At 51.4% G+C, this 20,000-nt stretch overlaps 1 protein-coding gene across 2 annotated transcripts in view; it reads left to right on the top strand.

Moving 5' to 3' along the window:
- LOC123774540 (uncharacterized) overlaps positions 1–20,000 on the top strand; it is a 63,393-nt gene that overhangs the window by 20,005 nt on the left and 23,388 nt on the right. The window contains exon 2 of one of the 2 annotated variants that reach the window (XM_045768882.2): positions 7,028–7,070. In XM_045768882.2, the coding sequence (XP_045624838.1) occupies positions 7,034–7,070 (37 nt within the window). In that variant the 5' untranslated portion in view covers positions 7,028–7,033. Of the gene's footprint in view, positions 1–7,021; positions 7,071–20,000 lie in introns of both variants that reach the window. The other variant, XM_045768883.2, reaches the window with a different exon arrangement.

Below are 20,000 nucleotides of genomic sequence, written 5' to 3'. Positions count from 1 at the left end.
CAGATGAGGACCAAAGTCAGCTCCAGGGACGACACGCTGAAGACACCAGAGCGGACACACTGGTCGTCACGAGTGTCACGCTCCCTGACACACTGGTCGTCACGAGTGTCACGCTCCCTGACACAAGCAGTGACAGGTTGCACCATTGTGGCCGTTGACAATAGTGTGCAGATGATGCGGGTCTTTAGATCATACGCGGTTGTTCCTTCACTTCGTCATAGTTCTCACTGATTAAAGGAGATCAAAGTGGGTGACGCAGCTAGTATAAGTGAGCATAAATAAATAAATACAAACTATATGGCCATTAGCCCATGTGAGGCAGCTCATATTTCTTCCCCGCCAGACCCGACTTATTCATATATTTGCCTAAGCAACGCATGAGTTAATCCAGGGACTCCCCGTCTATTATGTTAACAGAAAATTTGTTCTATAAATCGACAACCATTTTCCCAAACCCGGCACATCTGCTGTGCCAGGAGAGTGCGCCGGGCTCACCACAGCCCGTGCTGCTTCTAACTCTTGTTGCGAGCGGCTGAATCTAAAACAACAACTTCCCAAACCAGTATTTACCCAGGTCTCTTTTAATCTAAACTTATCCAGTTTGTATCCATTTTGTTCGTGTTGTATTTTGTGTAGATATATTTACCCTTTCATCCATATGTGTACTTCAGCCATGTCTCTCCTTACTCTCTGTGCGTCTACAGAATGTAAATTAAGGTTTCTTTATCTCTTTTTTATTAAGAATGTTTCTAATTCCTGGGATTAACTTTGTCATCATTCTCTGTACCCGTTAGCGAGTGTGAGTGTACTCACCTAGTTGTACTTGCGGGGGTTGAGCTTTGGCTCTATGGTCCCGCCTCTCAACTGTCAATCAACTGGTGTACAGATTCCTGAAGAGGGCGGGAGCGTGAATTCGTGTGGGAGGGAGTGCGGGGAGAGCGTGCGTGTGTGTGAGCGTAAGTGTGAGTGGATTCGGGTGTAGGAAAGGGACGTGCGGGCGTGAGTGAGCGTGGTGGAGAGGGCGTGAGTGCGTGTGGAGGAGGGGGGCGTGAGTGGGTGTAAAAGAGTGGGCGTGCGGGTGTACACAGCACCTGGGTGTAACTGACCGAGGCCTCAGATCGGTCGTTAACACTGTAGTTGCCTCCCCGATGCTTCCTCTCCTGCTGCCTCCTCCTCTACTGCCTCCTCCTCTACTGCCTCCTCTACTACTGCCTCCTCTACTGCTGCCTCCTCTTTGCAGCATGCTTACAACTATGCTTCCTGTTGTTCAGATTTACTCCGCAGTTTTCATGTGTAAACATTTCCGTTTACATCTTGTAAATATCAAGAACTTTTTATTTTTTATTAACACATTTAGGTACATGTGCATTTGTGCAGCTGCCCTAGACTATATGAAGGGGAGTACAGTGTGTCAAGAGCCAGCTGCCCTAGACTATATGAAGGGGAGTACAGTGCGTGCCAAGAGCCGGCTACACTAGACTATATGAAGGGGGAGTACAGTATGTGTCAAGAGCCGGCTACACTAGACTATATAAAGGGGAAGTACAGTGTCAAAAAACTAGCTACGTGATGCTAAAGTGCCCATCACACAGGATGGTTAGTCATACAGAGGCAAGTAAACAGTCAAGCCTGCACTGGCAGACTCTGGGTGCATCATGAGGATATCATCATGGACACAAGAGAGACAAGTTTAGAGGAAGGAGTGAACGCTGAAGCGCGCGTTGAGTCTTCTGTCGGCGTTGGGAGCGCTGGTCTCAGACGAGACCAATTAAGCGTCGGTAAAGTGTTCACACACGTACACTAGATAACGGATGAGCGTAGATAACGGTAGGAAGCGTCTTGATTATTATTAATTACCAGTGTCTCATTACCTCTCACTACTTCTGTCATCTTCCACAGTTCCCCTCCCAGGCCCATCCCATTTTTAAGGAAGGGGGAAGTAAAGAGGACGGAGAGAGACAGGCGAAGAGAAAAACTTAGAAACGGGAAATATAGTGCGAGCGAGTGCCACACTCACTTAACAAGTGCCACACTCAACAAGTGCCCCCACTCACTTAACAAGTGCCCCACTCACTTAACAAGTGCCACATTCACTTAACAAGTGCCACACTCGCCAGCAAATACAACGTCCACCAACACAGAATTAGAGATGAAATTAAGAGTCATGCAGTACGTTCTCCATTAGCAGAAAATGCTTCTACTTAACTCATAAGCCGTGACCACCAGGCTGACCTGACGAGGGTCAGGTCACGGGTACAGTAACGACCCCTAGTGGAGGTCGTTACTGTACGCTCCGCTCCGTACGTTACGGCCGCTCCTCCACTCGAAGTGGAGGAGCGGGTGGTTAGGTAAGACCTGGTGGACGACGACAGGTCGTTCCATCCTCCTCCACAAATGGTCAGGTCACGACCCCCGGCCCCTGACCCGACTATGATGGGGTTCTTGCACTAGTTCAGTTTAAATTGGCATTTTCAGCCATGTTTCTCAACTCTGGTGTATTGCATGTGTCTCATCTGCACGTGTCTCGTGTCTCACCTGCACGTGTCTCGTGTGTCTCACCTGCACGTGTCTCGTGTGTCTCACCTGCATGTGTCTCAGGTGTACAAGGTATGTGACGTTGTTATACATTATTGATCAGTCTGTACATGAAGGAAGCTTTATACCGTTGTACATCGGTAGTGAGTCAGTACACCAAGTGAACCTGGCCACTTAGCCAACACTGCGATGATTTGCACAAGTTGTGTTGACGACCAGGCTTGAGGAGTGGGAGGGCGGCCAGCTACCACCCAGATGGTTCACCAGGGCGGCCAGCTACTACCAAGATGGTTCACCAGGGCGGCCAGCTACCACCCAGATGGTTCACCAGGGCGGCCAGCTACCACCCAGATGGTTCACCAGGGCGGCCGGCTACCAACCGGGATGGCTCACCAGAGCGGCCAGCTACCACCAAGATGGTTCACCAGGGCGGCCAGCTACCAACCGGATGGTTCACCAGGGCGGCCGGCTACCAACCGGGATGGCTCACCAGAGCGGCCAGCTACCACCAAGATGGTTCACCAGGGCGGCCGGCTACCACCAAGACGGTTCACCAGGGCGGCCAGCTACCACCAAGACGGTTCACCAGGCCGGCCGGCTACCACCAAGACGGTTCACCAGGGCGGCCGGCTACCACCAAGACGGTTCACCAGGGTTCCAGAACCGGTAACATATACACATCTGGGTGAGAGTGAAAGGACTAAAACTGGCCGTGCCTTGTGTGGACCAACATGCCAGCTACGGTGGTCAGTAGTTCCCGGGTCTTTAGGTTGTTTCATTATGACAAAGCATCTCGTTATGAACCCAAACGTCGAGACACAGGTGAGGGGACGGTGTTCCCGCCGCTGCCTTCCCTCCACGCCATAGTTGAGGAAGGTCTGCCAGATGATTGATGGCGATCAACCCACCCAAGAGGTGGCGCGGGCATGTGAGAGGCGTCTGGGTGCTTGGACACGAGTCCGCCTCAACGGGTGTGAGGAGCTCCAGCGGTAACGGGTGTGGTGAGCTCCACCAGTAACAGGTGTAGAGAGCTCCACCAATAACGGGTGTGGCGAGCTCCACCAGTAACGGGTGTGGAGAGCTCCACCAGTAACGGGTGTGGAGAGCTCCACCAGTAACGGGTGTGGCGAGCTCCACCAGTAACGGGTGTGGAGAGCTCCACCAGTAACGGGTGTGGAGAGCTCCACCAGTAACGGGTGTGGAGAGCTCCACCAGTAACGGGTGTGGCGAGCTCCACCAGTAACGGGTGTAGAGAGCTCCACCAGTAACAGGTGTAGAGAGCTCCACCAGTAACGGGTGTGGTGATCTCCACCAATAACGGGTGTGGTGAGCTCCACCAGTAACGGGTGTGGTGATCTTAACAGTAGAGGGTGGTATTGAATCTTTCCGCTGAAGCTGTTACTTTATTATGCTTGGAATATCCCCAAAAAGTAGAATAATTTTGGGGAATAATTATCATGCAGGAATGTAGTGGGTGGAGTCTTGAGGGTGGAGGCCGCCTGCTCTGTCGTCCAGGTTCTTCAGGACGGCGATCAGCGTTTCCCCCGGTGATGTTTTTGATGGGAGTTAGACCGGAGAGAAGCAGCGTGGAGGGAACTGTCCCCAGGGTCAGTGACGCGAGGTCCCGGCGTGCTGGCCGAGGCTCGCTGCTGCTGCTGCATCATGCGTGCTGCTTCCCCGTATCAACCTGCTACTGTGCCTTCACAGACACACAAAAATAATGAGTACATGGGCAAGGAGAACATATATAAGTAATGTGATTCACTGTTGTAAATACTGGAGTTACTCCTTCATAATAGGTTTTTCTCACTTCATTACTACCACCTCTCACATACAGGGTTCACTACCACCTCTCACACACAGGGTTCACTCATGGGTTAAGTGGGTGGTCAGGAGAAGCATCCAGTCTAGTCATGACTTAAGCAACGTTAATTATCATAAGCAACACTTATGAATCAGTTATCTTATCAATTATCACAATTCTGAATCAATTATGATCAGTAAAACTGGAAGAGTGAGCCTTTGCGATGATCCTGCGTCGATATATAGCAGCAAACATTCTTCACAACAAAACTGTTTCATTCCAGACATTCAAGATTGATATCTCGAGTGTAGAGACTTGCCCAAGGTTGTGAGTGTGGGGTACCAGGGTAAAGAGGTGCCCAAGGTTGTGAGTGTTGGGTACCAGGGTAAAGAAGTGCCCAAGGTTGTGAGTGTTGGGTACCAGGGTAAAGAGGTGCCCAAGGTTGTGAGTGTTGGGTACCAGGGTAAAGAAGTGCCCAAGGTTGTGAGTGTTGGGTACCAGGGTAAAGAAGTGCCCAAGGTTGTGAGTGTTGGGTACCAGGGTAAAGAGGTGCCCAAGGTTGTGAGTGTTGGGTACCAGGGTAAAGAAGTGCCCAGTGATGAGTGTAGGCTGTGTACTGAAGGCCAGCGAGACCTCCTCCCATAACCTGAATTAGACCACTGGTATCCACTACCATTTAGTCTTTTGTTCTCCAGCTGTTCAGTGATGTTCAGTAGCAGTGATGCCGTGTTCAACTCGTAAGTGTAAAAGGCATATGTGACGAAGGTAATAATAATGGCCGGAATGAAAAAGACGGAAGAATGTCGGTTAGGAGAGAGAGAGAGAGAGAGAGAGAGAGAGAGAGAGAGAGAGAGAGAGAGAGAGAGAGAGAGAGAGAGAGAGAGAGAGAGGAAGGATGCCAGAAGAGATGATACGTTATTGTAGAGAATGGACTTGACCACTGTGTGCGGGGGCATCAGTGCCATGACCTTTGACCCAGACTAGGCCAGAAAGGTCACATTTCCACTCTCCCGTCACTAGGGCAGGTCACGGGCTCACTTTGGTTGAGGGGACTCCGAGGCCCCGGCTTTGTACCGGCTGCCTGTATGACCTACTTAAGCGGTTCCAGCTCTTGCGCCACCTGCTGCTGCCCATCTGGGACTAGATTCACGAAACAGTTACACAAGTACTTACGAACCTGTACATCTTTCCTCAATCTTAGACGGCTTTGGTTACATTTATTAAACAGTTTACAAGCATGAAAACTGCCCAATCAACTGTTGTTATAAACAGCCTCCTGGTGCTTCGGAGCTCATTAACTGTTTAATAATTGTAAACAAAGCCGCCAAAGATTGAGAAAAGATGTACAGGTTCGTAAGTACTTGGGTAACTGCTTCGTGAATCTGGCCCCTGGCTTATTACAGCTGTTGCGGCCGCTTTTGATGCTACTACAGCTGTTGTGGCCGCTCTTGATGCTACTACAGCTGTTGTGGCCGCTCTTGACGCTACTACAGCTGTTGTGGCCGCTTTTGGCGCTACTACAGCTGTTGTGGCCGCTCTTGACGCTACTACAGCTGTTGTGGCCGCTCTTGGCGCTACTACAGCTGTTGTGGCCGCTCTTGGCGCTACTACAGCTGTTGTGGCCGCTCTTGACGCTACTACAGCTGTTGTGGCCGCTCTTGACGCTACTACAGCTGTTGTGGCCGCTCTTGACGCTACTACAGCTGTTGTGGCCGCTCTTGACGCTACTACAGCTGTTGTGGCCGCTCTTGACGTTACTATAGCTGTTGTGGCCGCTCTTGACGCTACTACAGCTGTTGTGGCCGCTCTTGACGTTACTACAGCTGTTGTGGCGGCTCTTGACGCTACTACAGCTGTTGTGGGTGCTCTTGACGCTACTACAGCTGTTGTGGGTGCTCTTGACGCTACTACAGCTGTTGTGGCCGCTCTTGGCGCTACTACAGCTGTTGTGGCGACTCTTGACGCTACTACAGCTGTTGTGGCCGCTCTTGACGCTACTACAGCTGTTGTGGCCGCTCATGACACTAAACAACAGTCCAGTGTTGGGCGACAGTCCGGAGGCAGGGAGGGGGGAGGGAGCCGATAGGAAGGAGAGAGGAAGAGGGGAATGAGGGAAGCAATAGGGATGGAAAATACTATGAGAAGGGCCAGAGGGAGCCTCTCAAGTTTGTGTTGTAAGGTACTGTATCAAAGGCTTTTTAGGCAGTCCGGGAATATACATAACTGCCCAGCCTTCTCTGTTCTGCCTTATTCTTGTTACTTTATCACAGAACTGCTGTAGGTTGTTGGGCATGATTTCTCTTCCCTGAACCCACGTTGGTGTTTGTTTACATACCTAATGTTCTCCAAGTGTGGTACTAGTCTTAACCTGATTATTCTTTCTGATACTTTACAGGGGATGCTTGTCAGTCATATTGGTCTGCAGTTAAGTGCTTCTTCCATCTCTCCTTTCTTGAAGATGCCTCTTTTAGTATCCACGGTGATACATTGTCTGGTCCAACTGCTTTAGTGTGTGTGTGTGTGTGTGTGTGTGTGTGTGTGTGTGTGTGTGTGTGTATTCACCTAGTTGTGCTTGCGTAGGTTGAGCTCTGGCTCTTTGGTACCACCTCTCAATTGTTAATCAATGTGTGTGTGTTTATGATTTTGCTATTTTTTGCTAATTAATTTGTTTTCTCTCCCGAGGTGCAGGTGACCATGGTGTTACGGCGGCTATGGTTGGCGGGTGTGGTCGGTGAGTACACTCTATGTTCCGCTTGCTGGCACTCTGTCGGTCCATCACTGGCACCTTTCTGTGCTAGCCAGGCACCTCCCTGACACCTGTCAAGCAAACCTTCACTCTCTTGACCCTTCCTCATCATTTTTTATTTTTGTCCCTGGACGCTCTTTGTGTGAAGAAAATTTAGCTCTACAATGCAATAATATTAAATGTTTCGAAGGACCAGAATTATAAGGTATATTACTCAAGAGAACCAGTGGCTTATGGATCTCCTATAATAAATGCAAAAAGGAGATCAAATATATCAAGCTAAATGAACTGTAAATTTGTAATAAATTTAGAACTATTTCCATGCACACCCTTTTGGGGGGTAATTCATATACTGTTAATATGCACCTATTAATGGAATAATGCATGCATAAAATAATATTTTGATTAGCAAATGATAAATTATAGCTAACTACAAGGTAAAGCATAAAAAGCTTATCTGCCAAAGACGAACGTAGATAACCTCCGACAGCGTCAACCCGTTTATTTCTGTTCCAATCAGCTATCCTTGGGAACACGTGATCACGGATGCAGAAACACTTTTCTCTCGGTCTTAATTCCACGCTGTAAAGCAAGTCTTATGTAATTTCCACTCCAAACTCTATATTCGTGCATTCAATCGCATAATCTAAAGAAATTGGAGGGTAAGTTCAGCACTTACGTGGGATTATTTTATCTCTCGCTACGTAACGACAGAACACCAACAATATAATACATAAAATGGCCAAATCAAATACTACTGCTGAACTCTGTCTTGCCGAACGTGATGTTCGTAAGTGGTGGAGGTTGCACACTCGATCAGAAGCTCTCAGAAGAATGGATGCGCTCTATTTCGATCGATTACTCTCATGCAGTACCAGAACATCCAGATCTCAGATTTCTAACATGGCGACACCCCCTCTCTCCTCCATCCCTTAGTGGCGCATGCGCACTCGCGCCAATGCTGGAACTCTTGGGTATAATTTGTAATATTTCAAACAGAGCTCCGAATGGATGGAGATGTGGTTGACGAATATTTACGTCATAATACAAAGTTTGATAAGACAGTAAATTATATTTCGTAGTGCAAGGCAATTAATTTAATGACGTTAAACGCACGAGAATATTAAGATTGACAATCAAGTTTACCGTTTTATTTACCGGAACAGCTGATCGAGACTGTATAAATTAAAGTAAATCTATTATAAATCGATTATCCTTAATAAAAGGGGTAAAATGAGACTGGATTCAACTCGATCCATTAATATGTAGAAATTATACCTTCCGGCGGGGTGGCTGACGGAACCTGGGTGGCTGTCTCTCCCCGCCAGGGTGGCTGTGTCTCCCCGCCAGGGTGGCTGTGTCTCCCCGCCAGGGTGGCTGTGTCTCCCCGCCAGGGTGGCTGTGTCTCCCCGCCAGGGTGGCTGTGTCTCCCCGCCAGGGTGGCTGTCTCTCCCCGCCAGGGTGGCTGTGTCTCCCCGCCAGGGTGGCTGTGTCTCCCCGCCAGGGTGGCTGTGTCTCCCCGCCAGGGTGGCTGTGTCTCCCCGCCAGGGTGGCTGTGTCTCCCCGCCAGGGTGGCTGTGTCTCCCCGCCAGGGTGGCTGTGTCTCCCCGCCAGGGTGGCTGTGTCTCCCCGCCAGGGTGGCTGTGTCTCCCCGCCATGGTGGCTGTGTCTCCCCCCGCCAGGGTGGCTGTCTCCCCCCGCCAGGGTGGCTGTCTCCCCCCGCCAGGGTGGCTGTGTCTCCCCGCCAGGGTGGCTGTGTCTCCCCGCCAGGGTGGCTGTGTCTCCCCGCCAGGGTGGCTGTGTCTCCCCGCCAGGGTGGCTGTGTCTCCCCGCCAGGGTGGCTGTGTCTCCCCGCCAGGGTGGCTGTGTCTCCCCGCCAGGGTGGCTGTGTCTCCCCGCCAGGGTGGCTGTGTCTCCCCGCCAGGGTGGCTGTGTCTCCCCGCCAGGGTGGCTGTGTCTCCCCGCCAGGGTGGCTGTGTCTCCCCGCCAGGGTGGCTGTGTCTCCCCGCCAGGGTGGCTGTGTCTCCCCGCCAGGGTGGCTGTGTCTCCCCGCCAGGGTGGCTGTGTCTCCCCGCCAGGGTGGCTGTGTCTCCCCGCCAGGGTGGCTGTGTCTCCCCGCCAGGGTGGCTGTGTCTCCCCGCCAGGGTGGCTGTGTCTCCCCGCCAGGGTGGCTGTGTCTCCCCGCCAGGGTGGCTGTGTCTCCCCGCCAGGGTGGCTGTGTCTCCCCGCCAGGGTGGCTGTCTGTGCCATAACTTCATCTGTGATCTCGTATTGGCGGGATTATGGGTTTGATTCCCGGACGGAACACAAATGGTTGGGCACGTTTCCTTTCACCTAATACATCTGTTTACCTAGCAGTAAATAGGACTGTTGTGGGGTTGCCTCCTGTGGAGGGTGAGTAGTTCCACCCTGGCAGGGACCTCCATACACACCTGCAGTGTCAGCGTGTATGGACACACCTGCAGTACAAGTTAGTACTCAATGGAATTCAGAAGTAAACTCAATGTTCATGGCGAGAACACTTCTCCTTGTGTGTACCCGGTAAGTAACGTGGTCCAGACGCGTAATTGACAGTACGCGACCAGCTTTATGACTGTTGACCAGACCACACACTAGAAGGTGAAGGGACGACGACGTTTCGGTCCGTCCTGGACCATTCTCAAGTCAGCTCTATGATTGACGCGTGGGAGGGGGGAGGGGGGATGGGGAGGTTGGAAGGGGGGGTTGGGGGAGGGGTCAGCAGACGAGGGAAGGAGGTAACATGAGTGTCACGTCACCCCCAGCTTGTGCTTCCTGGTTCACTTGTCGTACACTTCTACCTTCCCTCCCTCCCCCTTCCGTGCCCTGTGTGGGAGGGGGGGAGGGAGAGGAAGGGAGAGCGCCTCACTCTCCCGGGATGGCAGTGGGAGAGGTCACGGAGCCGTCAGCAGGGTTAAGCCACTCTCCTCGAGTCATTCATGTTCTCCTTCACTATCTTACCTCTTCCCTATCCTCTCTACCTTCCATCTTTATCCCCCCAGGCCTTCTCTCACCAACTTCTTCTTCTCTCCCACCTTTCCCTTCTACTTAATCCTCCCTCTAACCTTCACCTTACATTCCCACCTTTCTCCCCATTTTCACTCCCCTTCCGACTTCTCTCCTCATCTATTATTTTATTCATCTCTCACGTTGTTGTTGTTTTAGATTTAGCAACTCAAGATCAGAGGTTCATGTAGCACGGGCTATAGTGAGCCCGTGAGTGAGTTCGGTTATTCGCGATAACCTTGTTACTGTGATATTTGGGTCAAAGTTTTAAATGGGGGTGGGGTTTCCTCCTTTTTCCCTGTTTCTTATTCCCTTCTGTTTTAGCGCACTGGTTTTAGTCTTGTTTTAATAACATTATCTTGGTGGTGGATGTGATGCACAGTGTTCACCAGTGTGTTCCATTCTTGAACATCTTTCACACGTAATTATACCTGATATATTCTTGAGCAACACCTGCCCCCCCCCCTCACCTCGCTGAAGAACTGCTCGCGCCTTACAACTGGTTCTTGTTAGGGTGACCTCACTACTGTGTTCCAATACTGTAACTGCCTCGGCCACACGCTCGGCCCGACACCTCCAGCGTCACGCTCAGCCGTGTTCCACTAACTATAATAGCTAAACAGGTGCCTCTTCGGTCAGTGCGGTTTTGATTGTGCAACACTTTGCAATGTAAAATAATAGTCACAGTGCTGAATAATAGAGTAGGCGAGTCTTGGGAGAGTATGGAGGTGCGCTCTAGTTGCCGAGGCTGGAGTGGCCTCTCCAGGGCGCAAAGCCAGGGTAGGTCGATATGAAGAAGCTGTTACCCATGCAGCAGGTCCCCACCCCTTCTTCTCGTAGCTGAAATTGTCCAATGGAAAGGCAAACGCCAATACGCTTGGTTCCAGCGCCGTCGCAGGAGCTGCCAGAACGAAGTTGAAGTCAACAACGAACTGCCTTAGGGGCTCCGGCTCCGGATTTTTCCTCGAGGTTGACTCCTGAAGCTCGTTGACCAGACCACACACTAGAAGGTGAAGGGACGACGACGTTTCGGTCCGTCCTGGACCATTCTAAAGTCGATTGTGAAGTCGATCCTGAAGCTCGTCCCTAAAGTTGGTATGGCCGCGAGGCAGCGGAGGTGTGAGATCAGGGCCTTCCTTCCCCTAGATGAGCTGCCTTCCCAGGCTGTCGAGACCCATGTATCCGGCGCTGGTGGTTGTAAAGCACTAGAGACACGAGCACCTGTAGGGCCGCCCCTGGTACTACTACTGCAGCAGGCTCGTAGTATACCTGTGGACTAGCAGTAGTATACCTGTGGTCTAAACAGGTAAGAGAGAGAGGGGTGACAGTCGGGTCAGCCTCCGAGTGTCCTTGACAAGAGGGAAAGTGGTAGTGGGACCCACCCCCACCGGCTGAGTGGGGGAGGGCAGGTAGGGAGAAGGGGCAGGTAGGGGTAGGGAGAAGGGGCAGGTGGGGGTAGGGAGAAGGGGCAGGTGGGGGTAGGGAGAAGGGGCAGGTGGGGGTAGGGAGAAGGGGCAGGTGGGGGTAGGGAGAAGGGGCAGGTGGGGGTAGGGAGAAGGGGCAGGTGGGGGGTAGGGAGAAGGGGCAGGTGGGGGTAGGGAGAAGGGGCAGGTGGGGGTAGGGAGAAGGGGCAGGTGGGGGTGGGGAGAAGGGGCAGGTGGGGAGAAGGGGCAGGTGGGGAGAAGGGGCAGGTGGGGAGAAGGGGCAGGTGGGGTTAGGGAGAAGGGGCAGGTGGGGGTGGGGAGAAGGGGCAGGTGGGGAGAAGGGGCAGGTGGGGGTAGGGAGGAGGGGGATGGGGTGGATGCGTTATTGTGTTATTCTTTAAAACATTTACTTTTTCACAGTCAGCACCAGACACTTTCCCAGTTAGTGCCCAGTCAATGCCTAGTTAGTGGCCAGTCACCGTCCAGTTAGTGCCCAGTTAGTGGCCAGTCACCGCCCAGCAACCAAGTATTGTCCCGTCCCTCGTCCACTTTTTTTTTCTGTTAACACCTTCACAAAAATCCGGTCCTCGGGTTTGTTACTCTGAACTTAATTCTAAAGGCCACCCGGCCGCTGAAAGTCCCCCAGCGGCTGTCCTCCAGCACCGTCCCCCAGCGGCTGTCCTCCAGCACCGTCCCCCAGCGGCTGTCCTCCAGCACCGTCCCCCAGCGGCTGTCCTCCAGCACCGTCCCCCAGCGGCTGTCCTCCAGCACCGTCCCCCAGCGGCTGTCCTCCAGCACCGTCCCCCAGCGGCTGTCCTCCAGCACCGTCCCCCAGCGGCTGTCCTCCAGCACCGTCCCCCAGCGGCTGTCCCCCAGCAGCTGTCCCCCAGCGGCTGTCCTCCAGCACCGTCCCCCAGCGGCTGTCCTCCAGCAGCTGTCCCCCAGCGGCTGTCCTCCAGCACCGTCCCCCAGCGGCTGTCCTCCAGCACCGTCCCCCAGCGGCTGTCCTCCAGCACCGTCCCCCAGCGGCTGTCCTCCAGCACCGTCCCCCAGCGGCTGTCCTCCAGCACCGTCCCCCAGCGGCTGTCCTCCAGCACCGTCCCCCAGCAGCTGTCCCCTAGCGGCTGTCCCCTAGCGGCTGTCCCCCAGCGGCTGTCCCCCAGCGGCTGTCCCCCAGCGGCTGTCCCCCAGCGGCTGTCCCCCAGCGGCTGTCCCCCAGCGGCTGTCCTCCAGCAGCTGTTCTCCAGCAGCTGTCCTCCAGCAGCTGTCCTCCAGCAGCGGTCCTCCAGCAGCGGACCTCCGCTAGGGGTCGGCCAGTTATGCCCCTTATGTGTAGTGGAAGCGTGTTGAACAGTCTCGGGCCTCTGATGTTGATAGAGTTCTCTCTGAGTACCTATTGCACCTCTGCTCTTCAACGGGGGTATTCTGCACATCCTGCCATGCTTTCTGGTCTCATGTGGTGTTATTTCTGTGTGCAGATTCGGGACCAGCCCCTCCACTATTTTCCACGTGTAAATTATTAAGTATCTCTCCAGCTCGTACTCAAGAGAATACAGATTTAGGCCTTTTAGTCGGTCCCAGTAGTTTAGATGTTTTACTGAGTGGATTCTAGCAGTAAACGTTCTTTGCACGCTCTCAAAGTCAGCAATTTCTCCAGCTTTGAAAAATGCTGTCAAACTGAGCCACACACAGACATCATCTAGCTAGAATTAATCAAAAAAGCAAATAATCTTAGGAGTTATATATAGGCCACCAAACTTAGACAGGATGAAAGCAAAGCATATATGGGATGAAATATCTTGAGCATCTAGGTCTAACAGTATTTGTGTCATGGGTGACTTTAATTTTAGTGGAATAAACTGGTTTAACAAAACACAATCGAATCTGGCCATAATAGGAAAACAGCATGTCAAGGATTTGGGAATAATGATGTCTGACGACCTAACGTTTAAGGAGCATAACCAAGCAAATATTGCGTCAGCCAGAAAAATGATCGGATGGATTACGAGAACTTTCAAATCCAGGGATCCCATCACAATTGTTGCACTATTCAAATCACTTGTGCTGTCCCGTCTTGAGTACTGCTCAGTACTCACTTCCCCCTTCAGAGCAGGAGAGATTGATGAAATAGAAGGAATACAGAGAACATATACGGCACGCATGGACGCGATAAGGCACCTAAATTATTGGGATCGTCTCAAAGCTCTCCAAGTGTACTCACTAGAAAGAAGACGAGAGAGATACCAAATAATATACAGGTGGAAGATACTGGAGGGCCAGGTCCCAAATCTACACAGTAAAATAACAACATACTGAAATGAACAATAAGGAAGTAAATGCATAATAGAACCAGTGAAGAGCAGGGGTGCCATAGGCACAATCAGAGAGCACTATAAACATCAGAGGTCCACGGTTGTTCAACATCCTCCCAGCGAATATGAGAAATATTGCCGGAACAACCGTGGACATCTTTAAGAGAAAACTAGATGGTTTTCTCCATGGAGTGCCAGACCAACCTGGCTGTGGTGGATATGTGGGCCTGCGAGCCGCTCCAAGCAACAGCCTGGTGGACCAAACTCTCACAAGTCAAGCCTGGCCTTGGGCCGGGCTTGGAGTAGAAGAACTCCCAGAACCCCATCAAGCAGGTTAGCAGGTGTAGGTGGGTGCGTGGTGTGGTGGCATAGGGTGGGTGTGGTGTGGTGGTGTAGGGTGGGTGTGGTGGTGGTGTGGTGTAGGGTGGGTGTGGTGGCTTGTGGTGGTGGTGTGGTGGAGTAGGGTGGGTGTGGTGGCTTGTGGTGGTGGTGGTGTGGTGAAAGTAATGTTGATGATACTGGTTGAAGGTTATGTGAGAACTCTTGCTCTAGTTGCTCTTTTAGTCTCCTCTAGGTCTTGTGAGTGTATTTACTATTTGTATTTATTATTTATGTTTACTATTTGTATCTGCAGAATCGAGCTATTAGCTCTTGGACCCCGCCTTTCTAACCAATCTATTTTTCCTCTATGTCTACTGAACATATTTATCTTGCACACGCACACCCCCAGGAAGCGGCCCGTAGTAGCTGTCTAACTCGCATGTACCTATTTACTGCTAGGTGAACAGGCCCATCAGGATGAAAGAAACTCTGCCCATTTGTTTCTACCTTGGCCGGGAATAGAACCCGACCCCTTAGGACTACGACCCCCAAGTGCTGTCCACTCAGTCGCGAGGCCCCACGTGTGTGTGTGTACTCACCTAGTTGTGCTTGTGGGGGTTGAGCTCTGGCTCTATGGTCCCGCCTCTCAACTGTCACTCGACTAATGTACAGGTTCCTGAGCCTACTGGGCTCTATCATTTCTACACTTGAAGCTGTGTATGGAGTCAGCCTCAACCACATCACTGTCTAATGCATTCCATTTGTCTAATACTCTGACACTGAAAAAATTCTTTCTAACGTCTCTATGGCTCACTTGGGCACTCAACTTCCACCTGTGTCCCCTAGTGCGTGTGCCCCTTGTGTTAAATAGTCTGTCCTTATCTACCCTATCAATTCCTCTGAGAATCTTATATGTGGTGATCATGTCCCCTCTAACTCTTCTGTCTCCCAGTGACATGAGGTTTAATTCCCGTAGTTTCTCCTCGTAGCTCATACCTCTCAGTTCGGGTACTAGTCTGGTGGCAAACCTTTGAACCTTTTCCAGTTTAGTCTTATGCTTGACTAGATATGGACTCCATGATGGAGCCGCATACTCCAGGATTGGTCTGACATATGTGGTATATAATGTTCTGAAAGATTCCTTACACAAGTTTCTAAAGGCCGTTCTTATGTTAGCCAACCTGGCATATGCCGCTGATGTTATCCTCTTGATATGAGCTTCAGGGGACAGGTCTGGCGTGATATCAACCCCCAGGTCTTTCTCTCTCTCTGACTCTTGAAGTATTTCATATCCCAAATGATACCTTGTATCTGGTCTCCTGCTCCCTACACCTATCTTCATTACATTACATTTGCTTGGGTTAAACTCTAACAACCATTTGTTCGACAATTTCTGCAGCTTGTCCAGGTCTTCTTGAAGCCTCAAGCTGTCCTCCTCTGTCTTAATCCTTCTCATAATTTTGGCATCGTCAGCAAACATTGAGAGGAATGAGTCTATAACCTCTGGGAGATCATTTACGTATATTAGAAACAGGATAGGACCGAGTACAGAACCCTGTGGGACTCCACTGGTGACTTCACGCCAATCTGAGGTCTCACCCCTCACTGTAACTCTCTGCTTCCTATTGCTTAAGTATTCCCTTATCCACTGGAGCGCCCTACCAGTTACTCCTGCCTGTTTCTCCAGCTTATGCATCAACCTTTTATGGGGTGGGCTTGTTTTTAAGGTTTTTATCTCATGTGCTGCACAGGTCGCCCACAAAATCGCTATTGGACTGCCTCACAAGGCTTCTTCTGGTCCTGACTTGAGCACTTTAAGTTGTCCTCAGGCTTCTCACATAAACGCCTGCTTGATTACCTCCTCTTGTAGGGGCACACAGTTGGGGGTTCTCCTCTGCCAGGAGCTCAAACACAGTACAACCCTCTTTCACGACCTCTGTTGCTCAAGTGAAGGTCAAGACGTCCCCTACGAGCCTCACACCATGTCAGCAAAGTATCGACATCTCATGTCATGTCACTTATTTACATGTTCATCATCTGCCCATGCTTTTAAATTATTCGCTGACATTTGTCAAGCATTTAATATATATATTCACGGATCTGTACTTCCTCCGACCTCTCAATCAGGTCCAGATTGCCGAATAACTTTCATAGGGGTAGACTCGTTCTTCAGGCTACCTGGGGTCATAACAGTATGTAGGGTTAGTGTTAGACTACAAGGATCAGAGAGATGAAGAGAAAGAGAGGAGGAAGATAAGGAGAAGGATGATATGGGGGAGACAGAGGGTGAGGAGGATATGGGGGGGGGGAGGATATAGGGGGAAGACAGAGGGAGAAGAGGGTATTAGGGGAGACAGAAGGGGGAAGAGTAAATAGGGGGGTGGAGGTTGAGGGAGAATAGAGCCGAGAGGGGACAGGGGAAGGGAGATTGGTGAGTGCAGGTAGTGGATAGGGGGGGGGGAAGAGCATAGGAGAGGGTGGGAAGGTGGGGGGGGGGGGGTGGAGGGGAGAGTTAGCCAGTGGCAGCTAATCACATATAGATGTGAAAACTAGTCAACCCGTCCTCAACTCAAGTCCATTATATCCAGCGGTCGACCCCACAGACGCATTCATAATTTTTTACATGCTGTTCATTCAAAACGGGAATTTTCTCAAATATAAATTATTATATAAGCATATTGTGCATATATAGGCATAGGTTAGGTTAGGTGGTTAGGTTCTATTGGCGAATATTTATATTTGTAGTACGTGGGTGAAGCATTTTTAGCGTTGTGGTTCGAACAAAATTCGCGAGTGAAGCACTTGTTCCGGAAGTGTTCGAACGTCAGCAGTTGCGATTCGTGTGTAACCCGTTTTTTATTCATAAACGGGGGGTTTGGCGGGTGCATGGAATCACTTTTGGGTCTTTATATGGAGGACGGGCTGAACTAGTACCCAGATGGGCTGTATATTGTCTCGAGATTAGTTTTCGTTTTTTAGCTTATATCCAAGACTAATTATTATACTAAAAGAACACTATACACCGTATGATTGACTCAGGAGGCACTTACCACCAAGTCAACCGCCGAGTGCACAACTAAGTGATTTATGAAGCATTGTTCGCCTTCTTATCCCTGTAGGCCTTGGTGATCCTCACTCCGCTGCCAGGCGCTAGGTCACTCCCACTTCCCACTATATATTACCAGATAAGCAGCTCCTTCTTCCCCTTAGCACCGGTATAGTCCTAATATACTATAGTTTTACCAGCTTGCTTTACCTTTCACTATCATAGCTAGTTATGTACATACTGAGCAGGAGTTTGTAACCGTGGCGGCAATGGTGCCTGTCATGGCACTGATGTCGTACCTCTGGTTTACTGACGAATTTGCACTATCGGACACAATCACTGAAATTGTTATTTCCTGCTCGGTGTGTTACACTTCGTAATATTACTACGCAACGATTTTCCTGGTGGAGTGACGGTGGTGGAGTGTGGAGTGGAGGTGGTGGTGGAGTGTGGAGTGGCGGTGGTGGAGTGTGGAGTGGCGGTGGTGGAGTGTGGAGTGGCGGTGGTGGAGTGTGGAGTGGTGGTGGTGGAGTGTGGAGTGGTGGTGGTGGTGGAGTGTGGAGTGGCGGTGGTGGTGGAGTGACGGTGGTGCTGGAGTGTGGAGTGGCGGTGGTGGAGTGTGGAGTGGTGGTGGTGGAGTGTGGAGTGGTGGTGGTGGTGGAGTGGTGGTGGTGGTGGTGGTGGTGGAGTGTGGAGTGGCGGTGGTGGAGTGGGGAGTGGTGGTGGTGGTGGAGTGTGGAGTGGCGGTGGTGGTGGAGTGACGGTGGTGCTGGAGTGTGGAGTGGCGGGAGTTCCAGTGCTTCAAGACACAACCAAGGTGAACCACACTCCCCCCCCTCCCCCTCCCCACCATGAGTCAGCGCGCACGACTTACGACTGACTCTCTACGCTTGAGGATAACTACGTTACGAGTTACGAATATCATATTCACAAGCTGGCGTTTGATCTCCTGGCGTCGTCGTGGTCAGAACATGATCGTGAAGAGGGTTTTGGGCCACGAACCGCTTTCGTGTATTGGCTCCAGTCACACTTTCCAGTTGACAAGTTTTCCTTACTACTTGTTGAAGGTGCCAAGCTTGTTCGTGGCTTACTGTTGTCTCTTGGTGCGTTACCGTTAGTTCTGTTGGATTTATCCTCAGTCAGTAGGATTTATCCTAGGTTTGGGATGTCCTTGACTGCCTGCTCCTGCTCTTGCTCACTGGACAGTGCTGGCCTCAGCAACACCGCTACTTGTATACTGAAGGTTATTAAGTAGCTTCTCCTCCTCGGTATTATTACCCGTCAAGGAACATCGGCATTTGTTCAGATCCCGTGAGCGAGCACCGTTACTCGCACATCATGTACCGTTAAAGAGCACCGTTACCTGCACATCATGTTCCGTTAAGGAGCACCGTTACCTGCACATCATGTTCCGTTAAAAAGCACCGTTACCTGCACATCATGTTCCGTTAAGGAGCACCGTTATCTGGGTCTAGGGAGCAGTTGCTACTTGTGGCTCACACTATCATACGATATCTATTAATAAGTGTCCCGGAGGTATCGGTGTGCTCCTTATTAGGTAACGTTGACTTGACTGTTGGCCATTAGCGGGAATGTCAAGGATAACCACGGGGTTCCTTGACGGATGAGGTGATGGGGCTCTGTTCCTTGACGGATGAGGTGATGGGGCGGGGTTCCTTGACGGATAAGGTTATGGGGTGGTGTTCCTTGACGGATGAGGTTATGGGGCGGTGTTCCTTGACGGATGAGGTTATGGGGCGGTGTTCCTTGACGGATGAGGTGATGGGGCGGGGTTCCTTGACGGATGACGTGATGGGGCGGTGTTCCTTGACGGATGAGGTGATGGGGCGGGGTTCCTTGACGGATGACGTGATGGGGCGGTGTTCCTTGACGGATGAGGTGATGGGGCGGTGTTCCGTGACGGATGACGTGATGGGGCGCTGTTCCTTGACAGCTGGTGTGTCCAGAAATATAATTTGGTCCCTCCCTTAATCTTACGAGAGCTGAGGATGGAATATTGTAGCAGGAGGGAGGGAGGGAGGGAAGGGGGGGGTGAAGTTATCGAGGGGGGGGGAGATGATGATGGGGGGGGGGGGTTGTTGTTTGTTGCTCGGAGGGGGGGGGGTTGCTTTTGTTGTTGTTGGGGGAGAAAGGTTGCTGTGGGCGGGGAGTTGTTATTGGGGGAGGTGGGTGGGGGGGAGGGTACTAATGGTGAGACTGTTAATGTTGGTGATCGTTTTCGTGTTGGTGGAGGAGGGGGGGGGCGGTGTTATTGGGGGTGATGGTGGGGGGGGTGTTATTGAGGGTGATGGTGGGGGGGCGGTGTTATTGGGGGTGATGGTGGGGGGGGGACGGTGTTATTGAGGGTGATGGTGGGGGGGGGGGGTGGCAAGAGACTAGGCTCTCCCGGCCACCATTCACACATATGGTTCATGTGCGACACCTCTACAATAACGGTGGCTCAGTCTGTGTATTTACTGAACAGTTGTGGTGGTGGGACAGGCTCCAGGGAGGCTCCCACACCAGGGTATTATTGCTATAAACAGCCTCGTAGAGCTTCCGAGCTCATCAACTGTTAATTTTTAAATTTAAATTTAACTGTTCAATAAATAGAAACGAAACGTGTCAAAGACGTGTCACTCCGGACACGGTGGGTATGGCAGGGCACTGCCGTCCACGGGCACGGGGCCAAGGGGGGCTGCCCTAGGGACATGGGCACGTTAGGGCAAGGAATCACAATACCCAGATGGACGGAAATACGCGGGATTGAAAATCACAAATTAAATAT

This window comes from Procambarus clarkii, chromosome 51 (assembly GCF_040958095.1).
Source record: "Procambarus clarkii isolate CNS0578487 chromosome 51, FALCON_Pclarkii_2.0, whole genome shotgun sequence".
In the NCBI taxonomy this organism is placed as follows: Eukaryota; Metazoa; Arthropoda; class Malacostraca; order Decapoda; family Cambaridae; genus Procambarus; species Procambarus clarkii.
This window is presented reverse-complemented; position numbering and strand designations above follow the sequence as displayed.